This window comes from Amblyomma mixtum, chromosome 10 (assembly GCF_055824585.1).
Source record: "Amblyomma mixtum isolate Tamu chromosome 10, ASM5582458v1, whole genome shotgun sequence".
NCBI classification, from domain to species: domain Eukaryota; kingdom Metazoa; phylum Arthropoda; class Arachnida; order Ixodida; family Ixodidae; genus Amblyomma; species Amblyomma mixtum.
The window spans coordinates 88,241,792-88,263,604 of NC_143021.1; the positions used below are offsets into that span (position 1 = coordinate 88,241,792).

A 21,813-nucleotide genomic window follows, 5' to 3' on the forward strand; every position below is an offset into this window, starting at 1 on the left:
GGTGGCGGCAGAAGAGGAAGAGTCCGGGGCGGCCACCCCGACGGACACAACAGCGCAGACTACCACTCTCAGATAGCGATGTACGAGCCCGACCCGCACCATGTGGACCTACGACTGCGGCCAACTCCGCGACATGCGCGCAGCCCAAGAGCAACGCGGAGGGTGCGCCGGAACGGGCGCCGCGAGCGCGAGGAAAGCCAGGAAGGCATGAGGTATAGAAGCGGGCCAGGGTGGCGCGCTGAGAGAAAGCGGAAGAAGGCAGCGTGAAGAGAGGCCATTGGGCGAAAGAGTATAGCAGGCACACAAAGTGCGTGCGGGAGAGTTCACCGTTCGTCCAGAGTCCAGGGCGCGCCTTCCGAGCAGCAGACACACGCGAACAACACACACAGGTAATCTGTTCGAGGGCGGTGAGAAAGTCTGCTAGGAAGACCACTGCTGAGCAGGGGAGAGAGTTGTTGCTGCTGAAACACCACCGATAAGGAGGCGCAGCCATGATATCCAAGGAAGACTGTTGAGTAATCCTGGGTGGCGGGCCGCTGTTGGGCGTGCGTCGTAGAAATAGGGCCTCCATCGTCGCCGTCAGCGCAGACAAAGGGGCTGTTGAGAGACGCCGGCCGCCGACGTGTGCACCCGTCGGTGGCATGAACGAGACTCAGCCTGCACAGAGCATAAGATTTGATAAGTAAATACAGTTTCTGAGTACACATAAAAAACTGTATTTACTTCCATGTGGTTTTCGTTTTATCTGTCAATTCACCATACACAACGTGGTTACAACGCGGTTTGACTTCACTTGCACCAGTATAGTATATATCTAGTAGCAACAGTTGTTATGTGTACTTAGCCTGCACAGAGCATAAGATTTGATAAGTAAATACAGTTTCTGAGTACACATAAGAACTATTGCTACTAGATATATACTATACTGGTGCAAGTGAAGTCAAACCGCGTTGTAACCATGTTGTGTATAGTGAATTGAGAGATAAAACAAAAACCACAGGAGAGCATGCACGCTATCAAAACAGCCCAAATCACCAGCCTATATGTCAAAGATACAAGTAAAATGCTGGCCCGCCTGTTTCTCAAGCAAGAAATACAGGTTTACCGCATATTGCCAACCCTTAGGCGTTTCATGCCTCAACCAAAAGACCGTGCACCGAACAATCATCTGGCATCGTCTACAAAAAAAACCCTGTGCTGACTCTCCTACCAGCTACATCAGCATAGAAACAATTTTCGCAACTAAGACTGATAGCGAATGCAATCGTAGAGCATTCTGAGGAGCTGGACCACTGCATTACCTTTGAGCATGTCAGGGTTAACCCCAAACCCAACTTATTCAGGGACAGCTTATGCTGGCACATATAAAACGCCTTCTGAAATGTGAATTAATCAGGAGTATGTGTACCTGACCTGAGCGACATCGCAAAGCCCACAAAAAAAGGGGGTATGCGGTGCACAGGCCTCCAAAACGATGGCTAAAACCAATTAATATCGGGTTGTATAGTAAAAGCGTTGGCAAAAGTAGTCGCAGTATGTTCAGCTCCAATATTAAGTGGGTAATGAAAAGGTGGTGGGTGAGGTATGCATTGACGTAGATGTTTGGAGAACCCCACAGAGCACTCCAAGGACATAGTAAAGGTCAGAAACAGCCAAAACCAGAAAACACGAGAGGAAACCAACCATGACAGAGCCCCTGTTGTCCTCTTCAGGAACAACAGGGGCTCTGGAGCCCGAGGAATACTGCAGAAGCTAGTTGGAAAACCCCTGGTATGAATCTTACCTCATTAGCGCCGCAGATCAGCACACTTTTGTGCCAAGTATCTCACAAGCTGCTTGTGGCGTTTCCCAACTTCCTCGTCTGGGCACCCTTTTTCCTTGAGGAAGTGAGCAAAGGCAGCTAAACAAAAAAAAATGCAAGTAAATGACAAACCTCAATGCTGAAGACACATTCCAGCCTATGGGCATAGTATTTATGGCAGCATTTAGCCTACTTGTTATTTAGACAGTAGTGGCTGCACCACGAGTGGAAATAAACATACATTTATATTCCATACTTAGAATGACCAGGAATGTACGTGAAACAAAAGTTCAAACCAGAGTACCTGCAATAAATTTGTTACACCTGATAGGCTAGAAAATTGAGCTTCAATATAATTATGTACACCAGCCAACAAATTAAAAGCGAGCAGGATATCATAGAAATATTAGCTAAAAGGAAAAAAATACAGACGAGGTGAAATAATTTCACGTAGCAGTCATTATACCAAAGAAGTGACAATAAAGTGCACTAGTATCCCAGCGGTATGAACTGAAATGTGATCATTTCACTGCTCCAGTCTCAGCACTCCTGTTTTGAGTTGTTTGACACTGACTGCTTTTGTGCTACACGTTTTATGCCTAAAATGTTCATCACGTTACAGCATTGTAACAAAAACAAAGAAGCATAAAAGACTGCTGCATCTACTCACACGACATTCCCATCAGCTTCATGGGCGAAAGAGGCGGGAACACTGTCGTCTTGCCCTGGGAAATGTCTCTATTGCTCTGCCTTCCAAAAACGCTGCGTTTTGCAAGCACCTCTGCGCCCCACAAGGCAACAGCAAGGCGCTTGCAAAATGCAGCGTCTGTGGTCTGCATCATGAGTGCTGCCCACACATCTGTATTTACGTGCACGCCGTTCCCAAGCTGCACCTGCATATTGTTTCAAATGACACCAAAAACGAAAAGGACAAAATAAACATTTGCTTAAACACTAACGGCACTTAGTTGGTCGAAGTAATTTTATAGAAGCCACAAGTACTGTTGCATACCATACAATATTCAAAATTACAGGCTTAAAATTACTTGCACAGTTTCATTTAGAATACCCATCAACAATACACATCCCATCCACCTTGCTAATGTGCTTGAGGGAGTTGAAACAAAGCCAGAGGATTGAAATGCTTGAGTTACTCGCACGTTACCAATTTTTAAAAATCATAATCGGATATACCCCACCTCAATCTGCCATCTCACTAAGAATTTACCATAAATACTATTCGACATTTTGTTAGGAAGCATACCTTTTTGGAGGGACCCTGGTCTTAAATTTTTTTATTTACTGCAGGATTATGATGAAAATTTCCTTGTTTGTGTAGCTTTTTGTGCTCATTTCAAATATGCGTTTATATTTTCCGTAAACAATTAATTTTTTTAGGATACTGGGGATTTCACGTTCTTTGTTTGGAGGTGATTTTTCTGTCAAACTACAAGTGCTATACTGAAGATTTATTACAATATCCTAGAACAGAGAGTCCAATCAGCAAAAATGAATTTTCTCGACTAATTTTAACTAAAGTTAGAGCAGTTCATACTATGGAGAAAAAATTTCAGTCACTCGGACACACCACAAAAAATTTTGTCAACAGTATGAATTGCTGTAACTTAGTTAAAATTAGTCAAGAACATTCATTTTTGCTGATTGCACAGTTTGTTCTATAATATTGTAATATATAAATTGTCAGTATAGCACTTGTAGTTTGAGAGAAAAGTCACCTCCAAGCAAAGAACATGAAATACCGAATATCTTAAAAAATTGATGGTTTATGGAAAATATATGCATATTTGAAATCAGCACAAAAAAACTACACAAACAAGGCAGTTTTCACCATAATCCTGCAGAAAATAAAAAAATTTGTTTAAGACCAGGGTCCTCCCCTTAAGCATTAGCTGCACGCATATCATGCTCCACTATAAAAACAATTCAAACTTGCATGCCCCCCTTCAATACCACATCTTCAAACGTAATTTTTTCTGAAGTGTTTGCTAGCCACGCTGCCCAATTACTGCCTCCTACCTGTTATACTCAATACACGTCAGGGGTTGGCTTACATTTGGAATCAGCTTATACATAAGAGTACGTGGCAAACAAAATTGCACACTAACCTGACCATCTTCACCAGGGGTCCCAAAGCTGCTTTCCAGTACAGGTACTCCAAGAGCTGAGGAAAAGAATGTTAAATTCCTGCTTTACACAAGGTATTTTACGGCAACCAAACATAAGCAAACAGTGCGAGCCCCATACACAACTGTCAACAGTCCTCTCATGACCGCTCCTCCATATTATGCTTACTCGTGTTGCTTTTATGATGCCAGAAACTTGCAGCTCTGAGTGCCAATCTTGAAGGGTTTAAGACAAGATTTGTGTTTCCTAAGCAACATCCTTTGTTTCTTAATACGTAACGACTTGGTACCCTTCCACGGGATATCATGGCTAAGACTGCTATTCACTGCCACTATACTATCCATCTTCCTTTGTGAAAGCAGTGCATTACCTCTCAAATGTGCTCCTCTGTCCTGCCTTTCCAAATCTGTGTAAGAGCTCACCATTATATTGTCACTACACCACACCTTGCCTCGCAGCTCAAAATTCTACAGCACACTGTTGGAATAAGTGCACTATATAAAGTCTCATCCTAGATCTTGTAATGATATTCTCATTTTTGCATCTCAATGAAAGGATTTAACAACTCTCTGAATATTCCTGCCAGCAAATCTAACTAATAGTTTTCCCCTGCTACTCCTAGTAAGCACTTGCCACAGCTTCCTTCCACCTGCCTCGCAGCACACTATAATTCATATTTATTATATTATTAATTGCTCATTTAGCATTGTTCCAGACCTTCCTGACCACATTGCCATCATTAATAGTTGTCACTACCGAGGTTTTGAACACTTAAGCAGTCAAAAACACTTAAAACAACCAGTTGTATGCAATACCCATTTACTTAAAATTTACTTAAAAACAATCTACCGCAGCAATTTCTGTTCCAAATCATAGCTGTGGCACTGACAGCAACCAAAACAACTCTTTTGAAATAGAAATGAGCAGAATGTAGTTATTTAAATGAATATTTCTCAAACAGAGGCACGTAGTGGCAGCCTGGAAAAACTCTCACAATACAGGATGTGACCTCAGATTTACCCGCTGCAGGCTTTCACCTGCACTACAGAGAGTACCAGTTGCGCCATCTCACGCCCACCAGAGGAACGAGCAGGTGGGGTTGCCTGAAGTGCAAACTGCCAACGCAGCTTCCCTACAGCAGTGCTGAGGGTAGGTGCGACGTCATGTCCGCCAGATCGCAAGCCGGTGCTCGGGTGTGGCCTGATCACTCAAAAAATTGGCAATGGTTTAGCTCCGGCTAAACCTAGTTATGTTGCGAAAGCAACAGCTGCATGGGCTACGCTTACGATTGTTGGATATTGTGATTGGATATTGTTAGCTTGGTGTTTTAATTTCTCCGCCCTTCTGCGCCGCTGAGCATCGGCCAGGCTCTCCTTCTCCATAGTCGGTCAATTCTGTTTGTGCGCTCCTAGCTACTATATATAGACCACACACACACACACACACCTTTCTCCGCACAACCAACGGAGAGAGGATGCGCAGCCGCCGCCGGCTGTGGTTATGACTTCATTTCTCCGGCACCAGCGGAGCGCAGCCGCAACAGCAGCTCTGACACACCAGCTGCTGCCTCTGATGTCACACGGGCTCCTCGCGGATGCGCAGCTTGGCTCACGCTGTGCGACGCAAAATGACTTGACTAGCATAGTGTTGCTTCCGCAACAAAAACACCCAAAATGAGCCATCCACTCCAAAATAACTGGAATGTTGACAGCATACTTGGGTAATCATACCTAATAAAAATTTAGCACTTTCTCAATATTTCCAATTTTTATTCAGTATCCCTTTAGAGGTGAGGTGTACTCAGAAGATTCTGAGCTCATCCTTTCACCTTGTGAAGTCGATCTACATACTCCGAGCATTGTTAGACAGTTCAAATTATTGCCCTGTGCGGTTGTTTTCCCTATTATAAAAAATCCAGCACTTAAACTTTACATCAGTGCCAATGAAGCTTACAGGCCTACAAGGACAATTAGTGTAAGCTGTGTGCAAGCTGGGCAAAGGCATCTCAAATGGAAGTAGACAGTGCGGTGCCCGGGGACAGAGGCAGCGTTAACAGAAAGACTACTGCCGCCAAATGCTACGTGCAGGATTCAGCTACTGAACAGGGACATTGTTCAGGCGCTCAAGGTGTACGTACTTTTAGACACACGAGCAGCAGGCTTTTTTTGTGTCCTCCTTTCTACACGTTGGGCTGGAAAAAAGAAGTATTTCCATGAGAACTTTAGAAGCAGCAATAGCAGCTAGCAGAATAGTCTAGCTGATCGGCTAGCTAAGCAGAACTTGTAAAAAAATACCAAAGGGCCCTCAGGAGTGCTTACATGCAGTGAAAGTGAAAGCAGTGTGTTATCATGAGCATTCGACTCCAACACACTCAGAAATGAAAGAGAGATGCGTTTCCCAACAACGCTGATTAGACAAACTACATTTGGCCACCGCTCCCTGCTGTGATAATCGGGGTGTGGGCCTTGTCAGGAGGTATGCACTGACTACCTCCTTTAGCCTCACCTCGAGGGCTTATTGTATCTAATCAGGCCAAATAAACTACTACTACTACTACTACTACTACTACTACTACTACTACTACTACTACTACTACTACTACTACTACTACTACTACTAAACCCACCAATGTCCGAGTGATTTTCTGTACAATCTGTGAGTACATGTACTAACACAAGCCGCAGGATTTTCTTGTGGCTTCAAAATGTGCTCATAATTATCAAACCCCGGTAAAATGTGCCAAAAATGGGGATAATACCTTGCTTTGCAATGCATTTGTGGCTGTACACAATTCAGCTTCTGGGAATTTAGCCTCTGTGGATCCTTTGTCCACAATCAGTGTAAACAACATGCATGCACACACACACACGTGTTGGCAAAACAATGGTCAAATGGACTTACCTTCTGCAGTAGTGCCCGCAGCAATCACTGGGTTGACCAGCAGGTTTGAGACCACTGGTATGCTACAGCCTGTCACGGGTGTGGCTGTGGCCACTGGGTGAAAAGAAATAAGTGAGCAGCACTTACAGTAGCGAAAAGGCAAGGAAAGATTACTACTAATTCAAAAGTTGTGTAAACACAAACACCCATTTTTCCATATTTGCAAATAAACCTTCCCCCCCCCCCCCGCCCCTAGTAGGTCGACCTAGTATTTGAAAATACAAAGTGGAAGGGGGAAGGGGGTCAACTTACAATCAGAACCAAAGCATGGCACAATAAATAAAGGCGACAAACGAGAAACCAGGGATGCTACAGAATGCTTGCATTTTCGCTACGCTGCTCCAGCCATTAAATCTGAGACAAGGTACATCAGCAAGGAATCCTGCAAGATAAAACAGTACACGTGCAATGTTTACAATGCTATTTCGCGCAGCTGCGTTGCTGCGCTGTGCCACTGAGGGCTCAGAAACATGCCGTCGCACTCCTCTTGGTGCTGGCCTTGAGCAATTTCATGGTGTGGCCATTTGCGAAGTGCAGGATTTTGCTGGACAGTGTTAGAACATGCTGTGGGACCTCAGTTATCCTAACAACGCCACACAGGGGTGCCTGCGACATCACATTCCTACTTGGTGCCCAGAAACCGAAACCGAAAATGGTTAATCTTTAAATGGGATAAATTATTTACTGTGAATAGTATGTGAATCTTCGAGCACGTATGATGCTTCCGAGAGCAATAAGAATCGTTTGCAACAAAGAACACGCAAGCCAAAAATTTGCTGTCTCCACCCCTTTAACGAGAAATTACAGTATGTCATATCTGGTGCCAACCATGCAGCTTATAAATTTTTACCAAGGTTTCTAGGCTTGTAGTGCTGTAAAAGCATCATGCAGTGCACATGTTAAACACAAGGGCTAGACACAAGTGTGGCAGCACATGGCAGTCAAGTAGGCTCACCGTGTGCAGGTGCATCCAGAGCCATGACTTCGCTGGTCCCTAGGCTTGTTTCCACTGGCAGATGGCAGCTTGTCACAGCAGTGGCAGTGTCCACTGATGGAGCAGAAGCATATTTGCACGCGGTGAGACCAGCTCTTGCAAGGGTCTGTGGCCACTAAAGCCGCTCATGACTTTGCAAGGAATGTGCTATGACCTCCTTTTAATATATGTTCTTTGACAGGTCATGGTTATACTGTCAGACGTTGCGAACATTCACAGGTCTTCAGAAGTGAGAATGACCTCTTTCTCCGCAACTACATGGCTGCAGAGCCACTGCTTCAGCATGCACGAAGGGGAAGCCTCCAGAGCTCGAGCAGAACACAAGTGGCTAACAAGCACGCTAAGCAGACATAACCTTCGTGTGAACAGCAATAAATTTGGCCACCAGCACCACAGGCTCAATGAAAGATCATTTAAAGTGACCCTAAAAGAAAATACTAAGTTCGGCTAAACTGATAAATTAGTGTCTTGCATATATCTGTTCTTGTGCACATAAATCGTGCCTAGAGTACATAACCTGAGTACATATATGATCGTGTACTCAGGTTCCTGCTCGATATAGCAGGTGAAGCCACGTCAAAGGAGGTTTTCTTGCCATGCTGCAGCCATGTACTTTCTCTGCCTTCTGCAGATCATGTGCCGTTTCAGCAATGGATGGCATCTTGTCATCATGACACTAATTTCTGTGTAAGGCTGTTGTCATCTGCAGTACTTTCTGAAACCACACACACAACAAATTTTGCTTGTCTCTCATGTTGCATACTCGTTTGTTAGGAAATGCACTATGAATTTATGTGAACCACTCACACGCATGTATGCACCTGAAGGAATACACAATCTGACGTAGCAGGCAATGCTCCCCACCAATACACATTTTCACCAAGATTTCCTCGAGGTACGGTAATTCGACTCTGCTGCAAGGCATGCACCCTTCGTGCATCATATTAGGAACAAGGGACTCACAGACTTTAGAGACATTGTAAATGAGTCGACTGTGTGATCGCGGCAGATGCGGTTACAAACAAGCTAAGTAGCAGGGCGCCAACTCCTAACTTTGTCTGCAATGCCATTAAGCTTTTTCTCCATTCACTGAATGTAAACATGCAAACGGGCCAGCAACAGAGGCCAGATTCAGGCTGCGCCAAACTCAACACCCTACTGGCTGTCAGCTGAAGGCCGTTGTCATACACAGCAACACCAATGGCACGAGCTCTCAGAAGCATCTCGCATTCAGTAAGACTCAAAACGGTGAAGCCTAAACCAATTTCTTTGGTCATACTTGCACCATGCATTTGAGCGAGGAATCCTTCGCTAAAGCACCTCAGTTGGTGATGGAGTTGCAGAGCATTTGCTTACAAAGCGCATTCTTTTCATTTTTTCCTACCTCTGCAATGGTACTTCTGGCCTTCAGAAGCAGCATCTCCAACTAGCCAAAGAGTTCTGATGAATTCCTGTACTCAAGACGACGTGACAAGTATATTTCCGGTTGGCAAGCTACATCATTTAAAGGGTCACTCAATGTGGAAATATTTCATTAACAATTCTCTCCGCAAAGCAGCAACGTTGACATGCAAGAAAAGCATTGGTAATATTCCCAAGATGGTACAGGCTAGCCTAACTTGGTATTCTTCGTCGGAGTCCCATCAGACATAAATACCAACGGGCAGCTTTAAACTTGCGAATCGGCTTCTACTGCCGCTTAGTCGTATAAAGGATCATTCTCTCCACATGCCACACACAATTGTGACAACGCATGGCAGTTGAGCAGGCTCACCGTGCAGAGCCTCACTGTTCGCAGGCGTGGCCAAGGACACTGCTTGCTTGGACACCAGGCTTATTTCACCAGGCAGGTGGAAGCTTGCAATGGCTGGGCTGGTGTCCACTGATCGACATGAAGCAGCAACGTTGACATGCAAGAAAAGCATTGGTAATATTCCCAAGATGGTACAGGCTAGCCTAACTTGGTATTCTTCGTCGGAGTCCCATCAGACATAAATACCAACGGGCAGCTTTAAACTTGCGAATCGGCTTCTACTGCCGCTTAGTCGTATAAAGGATCATTCTCTCCACATGCCACACACAATTGTGACAACGCATGGCAGTTGAGCAGGCTCACCGTGCAGAGGCTCACTGTTCGCAGGCGTGGCCAAGGACACTGCTTGCTTGGACACCAGGCTTATTTCACCAGGCAGGTGGAAGCTTGCAATGGCTGGGCTGGTGTCCACTGATCGACATGAAACATTTTTATGGAGGGGTGAGGTAGCTCTTGCAGGAGCCTGGAGCCATTAAAAATGCTCACAACTTTGCGAGGCATGTGCTACGACAATTTTAATATTTGCTCTTTTACAAACCATGATTATAGTGCCAAATTTTACCAACCTCACTCAGACCTCAAGATGTGAAAATGACCTCATTTTTTCGGCCAGTCTAAAGCCCATAAAACCAAAATAAGCATATATACACAATAGTAAGCTTTTTGTTACACCTGAAAAATTTGTGAATGAACGGCCTCAACAGCCAAAAGAGCAATTGGATTTAAGCTACGCCCAAACTGGTGTTTGTACCTCATATCTAGTTCTAACTCACAGTTGCAATACATGGAACACGAAGAAACGAAAATGACACAAAATAGACAGGACGGAGTGCACAGGAAGATTACACTCACTCATATGCATATTTCGTTGTTCATGCCATTTATGTTTAATGTCTCATAAACATCAATTTGAATTGGATATAAAGGCCTCTGACGCACAAATGCATCCCTGCAGAATACTGAAAGTTAACATTTTTGTGATAACTTGCACTGCTAGTCTTGATATTTTCACACAACGTAAAGTGCAGCTTTGCACCACAATGACAAGTGTTGACAGGAAGCCAAATATTTTGAGGAAATATAGCTTTGCACACACTGCACTCCATTTCATACACAGCTGTCAATGCAGCCATGGCTGCGGTGCCTGTTTGCGCTCCTTGTCCACATTGTAACGTAGTGCACTAAAAAAACAGTAATCAATTGAAAATTGAACGATTTTTCAGCATTGTAGTAGACCGACATTAGTTTTCTTTTGCAAAAAGATTGCTTTTTCCTTTATGTTGTCTACAACGAGCGCCTTATTTTCCTAGTTTTCTTAGGCTCCTCCTGTATTAGGTTTTTGCAGCTAGGCCAGACGGTCAGTTGTTTGCTTTGGTTTTTGAGTCTGGAATTGGTGGCGCTAACTCTTACTCACTTGTTTTCTTTGCCCACAGTCACTCCAAAACCATTTTCTGCCCACCTCTTTTCCAAGCTGAAGTCTCCAAACATTTAGAAAATGTGCGAGCTGGTAACTGTCAACGTGCACGCTAGCACAGGGGAGCGCTTCCCTGAGAAGACTGTGTGTGAAGTTCTCACAATTGTGGGGTGAAATGACTGAGCGCTCGTACAATTCCGAGGTTCAAAAAAGGTCTCTGGTGGAATAAAATATCACTTCCCGAATCAGACACCCCTGACTTCAAAGCCAATCAGCTCATACACACCCCAATCAATGCCGCGTAGGTGCCAGCCGTGGCTCCTCCAAATAATCAACACCACACTGAAATCTATCACCCTAAAATTAATGACCCATCATGTGCAGCATGCAAAAAAGTTACTGTTCAAGAACTGCACTTCTCAGTCACTTCTGTTGTCAACACACTTAGAAACAAGTGAACAGCACTGTGTTTTTCAATGCAGTCATTCCAGCTTGATGAAAAACAGGCAGTTATGTATAGCTTGCAGTTAGACTTTCCATCTTGTGATTCTTTACACAAACAAGAAAAAAAAAACTGCCAGGCTGAGTGAAACCTCACTCTCATAAAATGAACAAACAGGCCCGCGCTTCGTACCATTGAGCCACGGCGCAAGGTGGAGTGATACATTGCCTTTCTTTCTTTGCAGCAGACTACTTCCACACCTTTGGAAGCTTTGACTGCTATATATGAAATGGAGTATGGGCTCCTAGCATCTAAGAAACAATACAAAAGAATTCCACATCATGCAGCAGCGGTGAAAACAAAATAAGCAATCCTATCATACTGGCCTTTTCTAACACAGAACAATGACAAGAACAATGCACGTTCTGTTCAGTAAGCCAAGTTTCAATATGCTAAGTTTACGTTTAAGACTTGTTTCATTGCGTGTTTAAGCAGACGGATGAATAAGCAGCCTGTATAAATTACTGAAAAGCAGTCAGTCGTCTTACAGAGTAATGAGTCAGTTCCCATGGGATCTTGGATTTCGACACCAGCCGCCTCTACAGTGGCAGGCACCGTTTCTGCAAACAGAACAACAGATTTATTGCATACAATGAAGTAGCAAAAGGTGCCAATGAAGTTGCTTAGGCAATTAGTAAAGTGGTTCCAGCTTTTGTTCTTACTGTCACATCATTTGGGCAGCATGCACATTTTGATTGTGCTGTGTCATCTTAAAATTACACACTGGTTTACAAGTGGTAAAATATAACAACACAAGCAACACCCTTGAAAGACATGCTACTGAGCTAATTTATTTAGAAAGCACAACCACTAAGATGACTATGCAAACAAATGGCAAATGATAGTCCAGAATAAAAAAATGGTTAAGCATACCAGCTCTGAATATTTTCACCAGCATTGCTTCCTGCAGCTGCCGGTTCAGTTTCATAACTGAGTCCGTCTCCACTTTCTGCCGCCGAAGTTTCTCCTCAAGGGACTTGATCTTGCTCTCCAAAAGCCGAACCTTTTCTTCTAGGTCCCTGACTTGAGGAGAAACTTTAGGGAAGAGGAGCTCTTCCTCGACCGCTCGATGAGCAAAGCCTGCAGCCTGCTTGTCTGCCTTTGCCTAAACCAGACACACATTTTTCACTCCACATAGAAACAGGACATCACAGTGTTCAGTGCATATTACAATACCCAGAAGCATCATCTGAAATCTCCCAAAGGAAGCCAAGTAAGTGCCTTTAGAGATGAGCATTAAACATCCGTTTCATCTATATATCTCGAACAGGTTAACACAGAAAAAACTGCAAAGTTTTGGGAAGCGCTAGGAAATGCCACAACAAGATGACACACGCACAATGAAGCGCATGATGTGTGCCGTCTTGTTCTGGTGGTTGCTAGCGCTTCCCAAAACTTCGCAGTGATGCACCAACTAGCCCCTAAAGTAGCTCTTTTGATATGATAAAAAGCAATGCTCAGGAGAGGCCCTCTCTGTCCTAGCTATATGCCAAAAAAATGGAGGAAGTCACATGCTTTCGCAAGCACTACTGGGAGCCTTTGGCCGACGGCACAGCCACTAGTAACGCTTGCTGCAGCAGCGTCATCTGCTGCACTGCCTGCTGTGCATGCGCAAGCATGCTGAGATGGTGGCCAAAGTAAAGGGGGGAGAGAGCCTTCACATCCGCAATCAAAATAAGTAACGTAACCGCCCCTTCCAGGTTCTTTCCTTCCTCCACAGGTTAGCACAAATGTTTTGCCACACTGTGTGAAACAGCTCGTGCTGAATATGTTAACGCAAAGCTACAGGTGTCAGCTCACCTTATGCTGTCGAACAGAGTACAAAATAGTTTATGGAGCTTAAACTCCCAAAACGACTTTGGTTATGAGGGACGCTGTAATGGAGGATTACAGATAATTTTAGCCAAGCGGGGTTCTTTATCAAGCACTGACATCACATAACACAAGGGCCTCTAGAATTTCGATGCCCATGCTTTTCAGGCCAGTATCCGAGCATCATAAACACTAAGCCGCTGAGACAGCTTGCAGAGAATAAAAAAGCCGACTGTTGCAAGCAACCCTTTGCTGCTCGGGGCCAGACAACCATATGCCTGAAGCAACAAAGTGCACGCATTCAATTTTTGCTTCCAAAAGTGCAGGAAATGTAGCAGTGGCATGCACTTCTTGTGCCTAATTTACACATCACGTGGCTATTACTTCAATTTTTAAGACCATTATCTGTATTGGAAGCGAACAACAGGTAACATCTATTTTGAACAAACAGGTGGAAATCGTCACTATCACCTGTTTGGATACTAGGAATTATTGATCATTTGAGCTGCATACATGCTATGAAAGCAGAGACTGGCACTCATATTTGCATCCTCATGCTTGTAAAAAATAGCTGGGTTGCCATAAAGAGCTATCAGCAACTGTAATGTTCCACTCACCTAACATAATCTTGGAAATAAAAACAACCATGTAGACACAAGACACAAGCGAAAGACAACTCAAATCGGACTCTCGCTCCAGATATTGTCATTCGCCGCAAGCATACGGAGAAAAACATACATCGGCAACAGCGGCCAACGGTTCGTGGCATTGGCGTCAGTCCAAGCTACTCTGTCGAGCGCTCGTGTTAAGCGCGCTCACCTAGGTACAGCATAATATTTCATTTTCTTCGATCCGCAGCACACCACTTAACTCCGCGTACGCACGGTCGCAAAACATGTACACAGCCCTTCACACACAGCTGGCACGAAGCGGTCAGCAACAATTCAACATGCGATTTCGCAGATGCAACCGCTGCCTACTGACTGCGAGGACCAGCAGCTAACCTTTTTCGACGGCGCTTCGTCTTCGCGCCTGCGGGGCCGCTTGCAGCGGCTCCTCCGCCACTCCACCATCTCTTCTTCGGTTTCTGAAATTTTTGCACATCACGACAATCACAACACTGCTGCCGCGCAAAAGAACAGCGCCGACATCCAAACTCCTCACCTGTCATGTGAAGAATATGCGCGTTGTAGTACCCGGCGCGGGTGGAGTCGTCGCCTTCCCAAAAGGCCTCGTACAACTTGCCTTTCTCGAAATCGGCGACGTCTTTGGGCTTGAAGTTTGTAACGCTTTCGTGCCGCACAATGTGTTTCTCTATTTCGTTCTCATATCTTATGAGAAGAAACATGACGACAATAAAAAAACGTTTCAGGTCACAAAAGAAAAAAATCTGCGGACAGTGCTCGCTCACAAGCGTGCTCGCAGCAAACCCACAACAGAGAGTCGTGGTAGTAGTGGTCGTAGCTCGCCACGAGAAGTGGGGAGGTATCATTTTTAGCGAATACCAACAGTCGTCGATTGAGGGCGCTGCCCACAGAAAGTGGGCTTAGCCGGCTCAGCAGACCATATCGCTTTGCGCAGACGCCATTGACGTGTGCAGCAGTAATTTCTTTAGTCCAATTTGTTTGCTACGGACGTAATCCGATTGTCGCATTCCAAGAATAATCAAGGAAAAGCGGCCTTGTAATGAACGGCCATGAGTCATTACACTGAGCCACTATATTCTCTCTATGCACTGCGCGTCACTTGGGATATTGCGGTTTGATTGCTGTGGGTACATAATGTAAGTTTAAGATATTTATGTTTTGCGCTAAAAAAAAAGAAATAAAACAACTCCGCGACCACGTATTTTTGCGAGGAAGGCGCAGCGCGCATCGGCTTTAGCATACTCACCGTCGGCAGCGTCCCTATGCGGCAGCCGCCAGTAGCTATTGCTACCTATACCACTTCGGCGCTCTCGGTCAGCGCACTAGGTAGTATATTCTAGGCATGGTACGGTCCTGCACTGACTAGGCATGGCCGATAGCACTGATAGCTGCCTCGCTGGTTTCTAAACAATGTAGAGGGCACTTTAATTTAAAAGAAAATGAATGTTTTGACGCGCTAAAAAAGTAAGCAGGATAAGCGTTGTGAAATGATCGCACGATGCTCGAATTATGCAGCTGAAAGTGAACTAATATTCATGAAAGAATAGCAACGCATTGAGCCCATGCCTTCTTCATACTGCACATTTGATTTTGGCTGTGCAACACCCCCTGCAGCAGTAGACAGGCCAGAGGTTTCCATTGTTGAACAAGCATTTAACGATTTCATCACCGATCAATGACCTCTGATTTTGAGCACAAAGCTTCAAACAGAAGTGTATGTGTGGCAGGGATGTATCCCGCCCAAAGAGCTAAGCTGTATGCAAAGCTCTGAGGCCGTAGACGTCAACTGCGCTTTTTCAGATTCAGCGAGGTGTGCAGGCACCATCAGCAGCCATCACTCGCCTAGGCCATACAACAGCAGGTTTGACGGCTAGAAATTCAGACATCGCACAAATGGGGGTGGCAGCGACCGCATATTAGCCGCACACACATGACTCCATGTTACCCGACTCGTAAACTTCCTACAGAAACTGTATGCGAGCCAGACACCAGCTAGGCTTCAGACAAAGAATTAATATGGGTACCTGGTCATCAAGTGGTATAGGGAAACGAGTGTGCATGCACACCGCAGTCCAATTGAGCGTTGCTCTCCCGGGATCCCTCATCAATTAATCCCTTTAGATGACCACCCCCATCCTATCACCACATACCGCGATATACTCCAACACACCCGCTTAGCGAGACAAATATTCCCGACCCGCTAAATGACTAGAAAAATCAGAGCAGTGCAACCTCAGGAGGTTACAAACACTGTCCTACAATAGCCCAGCTATGACTGCACGCAATTAGCCCAGATTCATTTTCAGCTGAATGCACGATTTGCGCCCAGAAAACAGACTTTTATTACCATATGGGATGGGCTTAAATAAAGCCATACCTTGTAAAGTAAACCCAACGTGGGCAGATTGGGAAGCGGCCTTGTCCAGCTCCGACCTCGATCGAGGCACAAATGGCCTTGGTTGCGTGAGCTCGCGCAGCGGCTTCAGCCAACGGAGTCCCGGGCCGAGGACTCGCCCCCCCCCCCCCCCCTCCCTTGCCCGGAAACCATTAAAATAAATGTTTTGCGCTACTACCAGCGTTTTTATACTAATCTAAAAACCTATTGCTACTCAGATTCAGCGGCCTGGCTCGTTGCGTTTCTAACGTACGTTCGGTATAAAATATGCATGTGCAGTAGCCACAAGAAAAAAAAAATAGACATACTGATCCGTTTGCTTCTTCGCGAATTTACTCAATAGCAGTACGTATGACATCAAGGAACTAGCTGTAACCTAAGGAAAACAAGTGCACCGTACACATTTCCTAAAGTCAGATTTGCAGGTAGACGGCAAAATGTGTTAGTACGTACCTACCTATAAACAGACGTTCTCGAACATTTGGCTTTTCGCGTGTCACGCAATGGGGGCGGGCCTTTACGCAGCAGCCAATTAGTTAATTGCTCGAACTTAGGAGATCGAGGGACACAGGATCGAGTACGTGATTTTCTTCTCAGCCATCGATCATCTCGATTCAGCGCAGATCTGGCTGCAAGCAACGCTATAGATAATATCATGTCTTTCCTTCGCCCCAACTCTTCCTTTTTTTTTTCACCTGGGCGCCAACCATGCAAGAACTGGACAACACGATGTTTCAGAACCTGCTCAGTTCTTTAATCAGGTGTGGCATGCAGTCTTCGTTCATATGCATCCACCGGGTCACGAATAGAGGGGGGAGCTGGGGTACCAAGCTAGGGATCGAGTGGTTAATGATGCCCCGTGTCAGCTGAATGGGCCATAACTCAAAGCCTTCTGCGCGGGTACGGTGGGGTGTCCAGCACATGGTACCATTTATATATACGTATGGTACCAATATTGTACCCTCGAAGTCAATCCTGTGGTCAGACACCTCCGCCACCCTTCTCCGGTCCTTGTTGATTTGCTTGACATCCGCTTTGTGCTTTATTATTCTTTGCGCGAGGTGTATGGTTTCGCCAATGCATGTCGGCGTGCACTTCGAGCAGCGGACCCTGTGTACATGCATATATATTCTCTAACTTAAATTATTGATTACTGATGTTATACGTACATCTTCGTGAATCGATACAAAGCACCAAAAAGAACGAAATATTCCAAATGTGTGAGGCATTTCTGTACAGTACGCAGCAAACAAAAAAAAAAGTATAGAAAAAGCAAGAAAAGAAAACGAAATGGAAACACCACCGGAGAAATCGAACCGCGGCCGTTCTACTTGTAACCGAGTATTGTTCCGCTCGTCCACGACAGAACGACGGTCTTGAGATTGTATATAAATGTTATATAATCAATGCACTGGTGTTCTTGTACTGTTTATTTTATTATATTTGCAACCACAAGTGCTACAGTGGTCCTTAAAGACCTGTAATATATATATTTTGTAAGCGGCATTCTGTCAGCTCACGCTATAATCACTGCGATCCACAAATACCAGGCAGCGTTCCCAAGGTACCTAGCGCGTGCGTGTCTGAACGTGGTCTGAATTTTGGCCTTTTTGCTCTTTCGATGTTTTCGCGCAAGTCGTTGGTTTGCTAGCTCTCCAGACTTGCGTCCTACGCCTATTATCTGCGTTTTCAGGGAAGTTTGTGCGCGCCGCTTTCCAGACTTGCAACCGTTACAACGATTCCAGCATGCCACCAAAAAAAAGGTACCGTCGCTATCTGGAGCCGGGAGAGCATTGCCGCATCCCGAAGCAGACTGCGCACAATCAACGCATGAGGCAAGAGCGTGATGAAGGCGACGGGAGCGCTGATTCATCAGGAAATGGAATCGAAAGCGCACCAAACAGTACCTCCAATGCTGTTCACGAACCAGCTCTTCAGGACTGCGATCTTCAGGACTTTCAGGACCGAGATCTTCAGGAGCGAGATCTTCAGGAGCGAGATCTTCCGGAGCGAGATTTTCAGGAGCGAGATTTTCAGGAGCGAGATCCTCAGGACCGAGCTCTTCAGGACCGAGATCTTCACGACCGAGATCTTCACGACCCAGCTCATCTGACCTCATCAGCAAATGCCACCTCATCGCCCGCACAGAGTGACCACGATGAGTACTTGGACTGCGACGAGAGCCCTGAGCACAGTGAGGCAGAGACGGAAGACAGCGCTGGTCTCGAAGAGGACGATGTGAAGGCGTATTTTGAGAAGTGCTCCTCAAAAACGTTGCCCAACCAAACGTTAACGAAGGCACAGGCATTGGTACTTGTCCTCACCTATGTTGTTCATTCCGGGCTGTCGTGGACTCAAGTGGAGGGCTTGCTGGTTCTGATCAACACACTCTGTGGCACTGACGTTTTGCCGAAGAGCAAGTACATGCTTCGCAAACTGTGGGAAGAAAGAACGAAATCAGTGAATATGCATTTTTATTGCACCACATGCCTTGTGTACCTTGGCCTAAAAAATGCCAATGGTAGCCCACAAGATTTCATGTGCTCAGCATGCAGATGTTCTTGCAGCGTTCAAGAACTCATAAGAAGAGGGAGCTTTTTCCTGATCTTTGATCTGCGGAGAGAGCTGTACAACCGAATAATGCTTCATTCTGAGCAACTGTACAGCAATTTGAAAAGACTTTCTTCGGCAGCGTATGGGAGCTATGGTGACATGACACATGGTCGCATGTACAGGAGCATCAGGAGCCAGTTGAAGATGAAGTGGTGTGACATCACAGTTTGCCTGAACACTGATGGGTCACCGGTTTTTAAATCCAATAGGTCCAGTGTGTGGCCCATTCAGCTCCTCATCAATGAGATCCCTTTCAACTTCAGATTTCAGGATGTCCTAATTGGAGCCTTATGGTTCGCCAAACGGCACCCACCAGCCCTGCTGTTTATGAAAGCATTTGTTGATGCTTTCAATAAAGTGGGAGCAATCACCTGGAAGTACGATGGGGAAACAATAACATCAAGGGTGTACGCAACGTGCTGCTGTGTGGACTCGCCCGCAAGGGCGGCCTTGCTCAACATGAAGCAATTTAATGGCTATTTTGGATGCCCCTGGTGCCTTGAAGAAGGAACCATTATAGATGGTAAGTATATGGCACATAATTTTTCTTCATTATGGTGCACTGCTACCAACCTGGAAGCAGCAGTTCGTAAAACTGTTGTTCAATGAGTATCTCTGGAATGAAAATATCGATTATACTGTCAGCCGAAGAAATAGGATCATCTAAGCTCTGTGTAGCTATAACCCCAGCGTACCTCTTATCCTAGTTCATATTATGAGGTTAATGGAAATTAAAACTTCCATCACTGAAAGCAGATGCAGCTAGCTGTAGTGCTTTCTTCTGTCCATTCGCACAGTACTTTTATTTCAGGTGTTAATTGTCTGTGGGTAAGGACGTCAAGTAAGGACGTAATCCAAGTCAAACCTTATTATAACAAAGTTGGATTTTGAGCAGAAATTCATTTATTATATCTGATATCCTTCTTAAACGTGCACACAGAAACTCCAGCAAAAAAATTGCGCCAGTAAACCTAAGCAAGAGGCGCTCTAAGATGGAAAGCGCAAAATTGCAAGAATGCAACAACTTTTTAAGTTAAATCAGGACCGCGAATCAGAACATGTGAAACCTAACCTTTCATTTCATGCTAGAGAGCAGAAATGAGCATGCAGCTAGGGATTCTAGTCATAGACATGAACATATTTATTTAAACAGTGATGTGATCTCTATTTGGCGTCACTTCACAATATTTGACAGGATAAAGTTCTCGACAAAATGAATAGAGTGCAGCACAGCGTGTGAATGCACGGGCGATTCAAACACAACTTTTGCTGTGGGCAATTTAGATGATCTAATTTCGCTTTTCTTGGGAGTTTTTTTCGGCTGGTTTACATATATTGTGCCATGTGAATACAAATATCCTACTTCATTTTAAACGATTGAGGGTCAAATTTTGTATTTTTCCTTCGTTATGCAGATAGAAGTCCCATTGAAATAAAGCGTAGATCAATGAAAGAGATGTTACTTCATTTTATCCTATAATTTGCTATATCTGTGTTTTTTTAATGAGGTTTGACTATGTATATAATCCTGCTTATTTGTTTACATGATTTTTTTTTCATTTTCATGTACAGTCATCCACACACCTGTCTGGAGCACTGGAATGGTGCACCAAAAAATATATGTAGCCTTTTCGAATGACCTAGGGCTCGAAACCAGGCCGCATCATGCATGCACATTCCCATGGATTGTGTTTAAATTATGTTGCCTTTTAAAGCTGTATCAGGTGTGCCAGCCAGTGGTTGTTGTCATATATGTGCTGAACGTGATTTGTGCTGTCTGGCCGCTCTGGACAAGTGTTTGGACAACTGCACAGCTTTGACTTGCAAAGAAGAATGTAGATGTCTCCTTTGTTTTGGTTTTGTAGATTATCGTGTCTTTTGTGCATGTGTACTGGTCATCTGGCTACCCATTGTCATGTGACCAAAACCTATAATACCTGAAAATGAAGGCCTTAGCTTTTAACAAGGCCTTGATGCACTTTGTGGCAGAATTTGGATCTGTGGTGCTGCATAGTTTTTGCCAGCTGATTCGCCAGAAGAGCAGCAACAGTTTGTGGCAGAAACCTAATCTCAATTTTGTTTTCTCAGGTGTCCTTCGCTATGTTCCCGGCCGAACCGCAGTGCCAGAACGCACACACACTGGCATGCTTGAGGATATGCGTGAAGCCCACCTGCGCAAGGAGCCAGTACATGGAATGAAGGGGCCGTCGCCTCTCATTCAGTTACAGGGTTTTAATCTTGTGTGGTGCATGCCGCCCGATGTCATGCACTGTGTCCTCGAAGGTGTCACAAAACAGCTGCTAGACCTGTGGCTCTCTGCAACTGGAGAAGCCTGCTATCTTGGACGGCGCATCAGGGAGCTTGACAGCCGTATTCGAGAAATGAAGCCTCCCAGTGCATTTTGTCGACTCCCTCGGCTTGTCTCTGAACGAATGCACTGGAAGGCCACTGAGTGGCTTTATTGGCTGCTGTATTACTCACTGCCCTGCTTGAGAGACATACTGCCATCTATATATCTCAACCACTTCAGTACGCTGTGCCAGGGTGTGTTCCTCCTCCTGCAAGCTTCTGTTAGCGATGCTGATTTGCAGGAAGCGGATGATCTCTTGTCATCTTTTGTGAGCAGGGTGTATACATTATATGGGGCATCTGCCGCAACATTTAATGTGCACCAACTGCTCCATCTTTCCAAAAGCGTTGAGATGCAGGGCCCACTTTGGGGCACATCTACATTCCC

General features: G+C 45.1%; 2 protein-coding genes across 2 annotated transcripts; both read right to left on the minus strand.

Moving 5' to 3' along the window:
• Positions 1 to 1,751: 1,751 nt before the first annotated feature.
• Positions 1,752 to 7,866, minus strand: LOC149326390 (BEN domain-containing protein 5-like). The gene is made up of 6 exons (XM_089564560.1): positions 7,842 to 7,866; positions 6,848 to 6,940; positions 6,084 to 6,137; positions 3,928 to 3,983; positions 2,472 to 2,694; positions 1,752 to 1,900 (listed from the first exon to the last, which is right to left on the minus strand). Exons 1-6 carry the CDS (start codon positions 7,864 to 7,866, stop codon positions 1,788 to 1,790), a joined length of 564 nt encoding a protein of 187 aa, XP_089420686.1. The 3' UTR covers positions 1,752 to 1,787.
• A 227-nt stretch (positions 7,867 to 8,093) lies between these two features.
• Positions 8,094 to 18,572, minus strand: LOC149326391 (uncharacterized). The gene is made up of 6 exons (XM_089564561.1): positions 18,371 to 18,572; positions 14,426 to 14,514; positions 12,483 to 12,714; positions 9,997 to 10,104; positions 9,655 to 9,762; positions 8,094 to 8,188 (listed from the first exon to the last, which is right to left on the minus strand). The coding sequence occupies exons 1-6, from the start codon at positions 18,570 to 18,572 to the stop codon at positions 8,094 to 8,096; spliced, it is 834 nt and encodes a 277-aa protein (XP_089420687.1).
• Between the last annotated feature and the right edge of the window lie 3,241 nt (positions 18,573 to 21,813).